Source organism: Pieris napi, chromosome 16, assembly GCF_905475465.1.
Source record: "Pieris napi chromosome 16, ilPieNapi1.2, whole genome shotgun sequence".
Classification (NCBI taxonomy): domain Eukaryota; kingdom Metazoa; phylum Arthropoda; class Insecta; order Lepidoptera; family Pieridae; genus Pieris; species Pieris napi.
Window position 1 is genome coordinate 7,829,333 of NC_062249.1, and position 6,239 is coordinate 7,835,571.

Here is a 6,239-nt window from a genome sequence, read left to right on the forward strand (position 1 = left end):
ATATTAGCGTCAGGAAGATGTGCAGCGTTTTTGTCGAAGAAAAAGGAGAGAGCGATTGAGAGAGAGTGAGAAGGGCGAATAACCTTATAGAAATTCTATTTTTAAAATTAAAATTTCGTAAAGAGAATTTATGAAATATTAGTATTTTAATAACTTATGCAAAATAATTTAATGAAATCTCGAATGACGAATTGTTAATTAAAATGCCACATGTTTTAATTTATAAACTAAATTTATAAATTGTATTAATTATCGAGACTTTTAATATTTTAATGACAATTAAATTCCTAAAATATCTTCTTTTATCCCTCCCACTAAGTCTCGGAAATCAAAACCTTTAGATTTGTATAAATATGAACAAGAATTTTCACTTCTGACATGGCTACTTTGTACGCACGCACTTTTTTTAATGGTTACGCTGACGTAATATTCGACCAATTGTGCGTATTTGGATCTATAGTTTAACCGTCAAACTATTATGAATTATTTATAATATAGACAACGATTAGTTATTTCCATACATTTCGTATTTCTTACTAATGAAAGAAATCAATAATACAATGGATTAATCTAGAACAATAAACGAAATAAATAAACTTTTTAGTCTCTTTCGTATTTTTTGTCTTGTTTGCTGAAATAAACGCCTCCAAATCGTCCTTCATTAAACAGCCTAATAGGAAATATTAAGCGCTTTCATTTTCTAACCATTGTTTCGTACGAGACCCGTGCGGTTACAAATATTTTACGACTTGAAATAAACTTTGAATAAAAGCTGGTACACGTTCTTGATTAGAAACTAGTGAGATGTAAATTAAGCGTTGAACCATAAGGCTTTATATACACGTGGCAATAGGCTGTACACGAAGTCACAGTATTATATTCTTAAGTGTTTCAGACTACACAATTTCCCGCGCTGCAAAAAAAGCAAACATTAGAGAATACGTTCTAAAATAAATATTTAAGATAAAAAAAAATTTTAATACAAATTTAAATAATCTTACAAAAAGTTTTTTTTTACAACGTAAAATGAGTTGGAAAGAAAAATACAACAAATAGGCGCAACTCTGCCAATGACAGCGCGAGCGATATCCGAAGTTTCAAAGAATAGAGCACATTTATAAAATTACTAATTTCTAAAAAAAAGTTTTATATATAGGTAAACTAATGTTATTTCTTCAACATGGCGAAAATTTTTTGTACATGAACAGATGTTGCTTTTGAATAGTCCGTGGTCATCATCATACAATAAAACCACCAGATCGATATTTTTTACCGAATTCATAAAAGACGAAGGATCTAATATTTTAGACGCCATCAGCCATTCAAAGTACACTATAACGGATTCATAATTATTTATTTTGAGTAGGGCCAGTTCTTTTAAATTATAAATAAAGTACATCGATCTCCTTAAACTGTGATAATGATCCGCGTCTAACTTCAGCTTGTATACTTTAATTGACTACCCTATACTGTTCTAACCCAGTCAAGCCTCTAATGGGGGCTCAGGGATACCTACGACCGATAAGAAAATTCAGCATTACAACGTTATCTTTGGTCGCCATCGTACATCCACGTCAAATGTAAAGTCCTCAAGACCAGTAATAAGAAAGGAACAAAAAGTATGGAAAAATTTAGAAGCGCTCTGTGGCCGTATTTGGAACTTAACGTAAGCACGAACATACATCGTTCGAATATAAACGTGTACAAATTGTAAGGAAGGTCGGTTCGGGTGAGCTGTCAAAAATTAAAATTATCGTATAAGAAACTATAGTAAAGTTCGGGCAAGGCTTTAGCTGCAGTATTTATTTAACGACGCTCTGCAACTGGGATTCGAAATCGCTCTTTATCCTAAGGCCAGTCAAACAATCATATTGAATAATAATATTGTATATATGTATTTTATAGCGCAAAGTAGGTATGTCGCAGTGAATTGAGATTTTATATGGAACATTTACATTTTAATAAGAATGTATATACAAATAAACTTAAAAGATACAGCATCATCGCCCTAGTTAGCTGTATCGCTATCAGATAACGTTAAATTATGTATACTGAGTGATATCTGACGAAATTACTTGTTTGTTGGGGCTTAACTTAAAAAGCGCAGATGTGACATACAAGGATATTTTCGGCGTTGGAAGAGAGGCATAAAAATCATAAAAATTATTGTCAGAACAATATATGAACCTGCGTGCCTTGAAAAAAAGGCAAAATTCCTTTCGTTCAAAGTTCTTAGGCTAACATAGAAAAAAAAATTTTTTTTATAGATTTTTCTTTGATTATTCAATATAGTTAGTTGCCTTCGAGAGCGACACAACGTTTAATGGGGTCGATACGATTTTTATAATACGATTTGTCTTTAGCCTTAAAAAAAGGCTTCAGTTTCGGCGATTACCTCATCAGCGCTAAATTTCTGTCAGGCGAGTATTCTTTTGAGGTCTGAGAACAGAAAAAAGGGACCAAATCTGGAGAATGCGGTCAACTTCAACAATCTTGTTTGGTCTGTAATAACAATTGCACCAACTTAATATAATGCTGGGTTTGGGATGAAAATATTATTGCTGTCCACAAATTATTCTAATTGTCAAAATAAACTATGGTTAACCTCTTTCATAAGAGGGACTAAAACTAGAGTTGGAAAGGGATCTAGGGTTCATAGAATGCATAGTCAAAGACATTAGAACTTTATATTATACCATATATACATATTCATAATTTACTCCTAACAAATATAGTAATTGTAAATAAACATGTGAGCGTTAAACTCACGAAACAGAGTGCTGTGGTTGATTTTTTTACTTAGCGTATGGTCTTGAATGTCCAATAGGTTAGGTTCTACACCTCAAAAAGGTCACACACAAACATAGGTCCTTCTTGGAAAATAATCCTATATATTATATTATAAAGAAATATTTATTTTTCATTTTTCACTTAACAATCTTTAGTTAATTGGATATAAGCCAACGAACGAAAGACTGTTATTAATACATATTTTAGTAATGACGAAGGTAGAAATTTCCTACAGCCATACGTATTATGCACTTAAGATTTCAATATGGAATTTTCATCTTGACTCCTAAAATAGGTTTATTTAGCGAAAACATAATTTTGAATAAAGCCTTTACGGATAAAAATAAAATTTGTGTAATACTCCTTTATATTTTTTATTCAATTAGTTACTTTTTTATGTCTAAAAACCTTCTGCACTCACATTATTTTTTCTACGTGTTGGTTTAGGTTTAGGTTGCTGTGACAAATAATTTGATTACAGTTGGGGGGAAAAATACAAAAAAAATTCTCATAAATGAATTTTATGGCACGGAAAATGTATTTTTAATAATTATTTAGTTTGTTATATTACGGCAGATTAAATCAAAGTAAATATTAGGTTGGGGAAAAAGTCTTTTCGCATTATAGTATGTATGAACTTGTAATAAAATCTCTTTGGCTATACTATATGTATCTGGCTGGTTTTGTTATTAAGGAAAGTTGAGATTTTAAAGAAGATAATTCCAAAATCAAATTAGGATAATGACTGTTATTTATTTATTTTTCGTACCGTCAAGATGAGTGAATCGAATGAAGAAATTCGATACATTTTAAAATTTTACTACAAAAAAGGTCAAAATGCAACACAAGCCGCGAATTTTTTTTGCGATGTTTATGGACCTAGTGCAGTGTCTGTGAGAGTAGCACAAATTTGGTTTAAGCGTTTTCAATCCGGAAATTTTGATGTCAAAGATCCAAGTCGCTCTGGTCGCCCTATGACAGATAAAATGGATGCAATTTTCGAAAAAGTGGAGCAAGATCGGCATATCAGTAGTTACGACGTAGCTGAAGAACGGGGAATTGACCACAAAACAGTTTTGGCGCATTTGAAAAAAACTGGGTACACAAAAAAGCTCAATACTTGGCTACCTCACGAGCTCACTGTAAGAAACCTAATGAACTGTGTACTCATTTTTGATTCTTTATTACGACTTAATGAAACCGAACCATTTTTGAAGAAGCTGATAACTGATGATGAAAAGTGGATCACGTACGACAAGAACGTGCGAAAAAGGTCGTGGTCAAAGGCCGGTCAGGCTTCACAGACTGTGGCGAAACCAGGGATAACTCGCAACAAGGTGATGCTGTGTGTGTGGTGGGATTGGAAGGGCATTATTAATTATGAGCTGTTACCACCAGGCAGGACCATCGATTCTGAACTCTACTGCTAACAACTGATGAGATTAAAGCAAGAAGTTGAGAGAAAGCGGCCGGAATTAATCACCCTTCGGGTGTGGTTTTTCATCATGATAACGCTAGACCTCACACATCTTTGGCCACTCAGCAAAAATTAAGAGAGCTTGGCTGGGAGGTGATAATGCATCCGACGTATAGTCCTGACCTTGCACCTTCAGATTTCCACCTGTTTCAGTCTCTTCAGAATTCTTTAGGCAGTGTCAGGTTATAATCACGAGAGGACTGCCAAAACCAATTATCGCGGTATTTTGATCAGAAGCCCCAACATTTCTATAGCAATCGGATCATGTCCCTACCTAAATAATGGCAAAAAGTTATCGAACAAAATGGTACCTACATACTTTAGTTAAATGTAAATAAACTATATTAAAAAATGTTTTGAATTTTCTTAAAAAATGCGAAGAAACTTTTTCCCCAACCTATTATAAATAAAATATCAACACACGTTTACGTCTATTTCTTAACTGATATATATTTATATAGTAACACCGCAATGAAAACTACCAACATTCTAACATTACGTTAATCGACAATTGACATTTAGATATAAGCTAAGCTTTGACATGAGTTCTCGCTTCAAAAACAAAGTAAAGCTTGACACTTAAAATTTGAAGTTGACTGTTGAAAGATAATTTTACGAATTACGATTTCTTTTTACTTAATACTTTTACATTCTCGATCCCGACAATCAGCGGGTGTGTGTATGTAATATTTTTATCTTTTCATTTTTTTTTTATTAACCGTTGACTGATCCCTCTAAAGAAACTCAAAATACGAATTTCGAACACCATACCATATAATATTTTGACAAAATTTGCGGGTGTCAGTTGTAATATTAAAAATTAAGGTTATGTAAATGTATACTAGATTTTTCCGAAAAAAATTCTGGATTTTCTACCGGTATTAGTGCATTTTATAAAAGTTTACGTGAGATTTGATAGTGATGTTTAATTTTCAGCTAACTGGTTCGATCATGAAGACGACACAAATTGCCCAGTACGCCTTAAGACTTACATATTCACAAGTAAGTTATATTTTTATCTGGTATTATATTTAGTTAAGAACCGTATTTCTATAACTGTCTTACAGCTTACTCCTGATACCTCTATAAAAATAAAATTATTAGATATTTATTGTAATATAATTATAAAGAAAGAGTTTTTTCTTTACTGCTATAGGGTCAATAACCTAGACATTGCAAGATATTTTAAATAATCAACCTAAAAATAAATAAAAATTCTAGCTATTCAACAAATATAATACAATATGTATATAATTAGATGTAAATGTCAGTTATGGCAAGGGTTGTCTTGGTTGTTAAGAAATGTATCCAGGCATGGTTGTATGTACATATGCCCAAAAGAAAACAATCCTACAAATAGTGTTTTATAATTTACCTGCCTTACCTTGTGTATATTGAATAGCTTTTTAATCCATTTTAATGTCTCGAACCATGTACAATAACTTAAGACAGTTTAGTTATAAAAGACCATGTTAAAAATATCTTCAATTACCGTAACTAGTTACTATTTTATAGCATGTAAATTGAATATGTTTTAGGAAAAGTAGGTCTTCACACAAATTTTCTCTCAGCACTGGCACACCTAAACAGCTTTAAACTGGTATCATCTGCATTGCATCAATACAACTATAGCAAATAAACATAAATTAAAGTATGTTGATACAAAAGCAAGGAACAAAAACTTAATTAGGCAATTATTTAATTTATGTAGGCAGACTCTTTCAAAAAAAGTTAATAATTAAATATTAACCTTAAGAATCTTTAGTACTTCTGATTAGATTATGAGAGGAATGAGTAGATAGAGTAGTGTGGTACTGGTTGTGGAAACGTGGATAGCTATCCCTAATTTTGTCTGTAACGTGCAATGTATTGAAGTGAGTTTAGCCTCAATCTGCGCTCACCGTCATACCGCCTTGGTTCATCTCGGCCACGCTTAATATAGTGATTACCGTATTAGCCTTACAGCTTTCTA

The 6,239-nt window shown here is 32.2% G+C and overlaps 1 protein-coding gene across 1 annotated transcript; it reads left to right on the forward strand.

Annotated features, from left to right (window-relative positions):
- The first annotated feature begins 3,566 nt into the window (after positions 1–3,566).
- LOC125057493 (histone-lysine N-methyltransferase SETMAR-like) lies at positions 3,567–4,220 on the forward strand. The gene has a single exon (XM_047661216.1). It carries the CDS (start codon positions 3,567–3,569, stop codon positions 4,218–4,220), a length of 654 nt encoding a protein of 217 aa, XP_047517172.1.
- The last annotated feature ends 2,019 nt before the right edge of the window (positions 4,221–6,239 follow it).

Bases quoted from the DNA above. Each gene is read 5' to 3' on its own strand.
- LOC125057493 (XM_047661216.1), top strand. From the start codon at position 3,567: ATGAGTGAATCGAATGAAGAAATTCGATACATTTTAAAATTTTACTAC.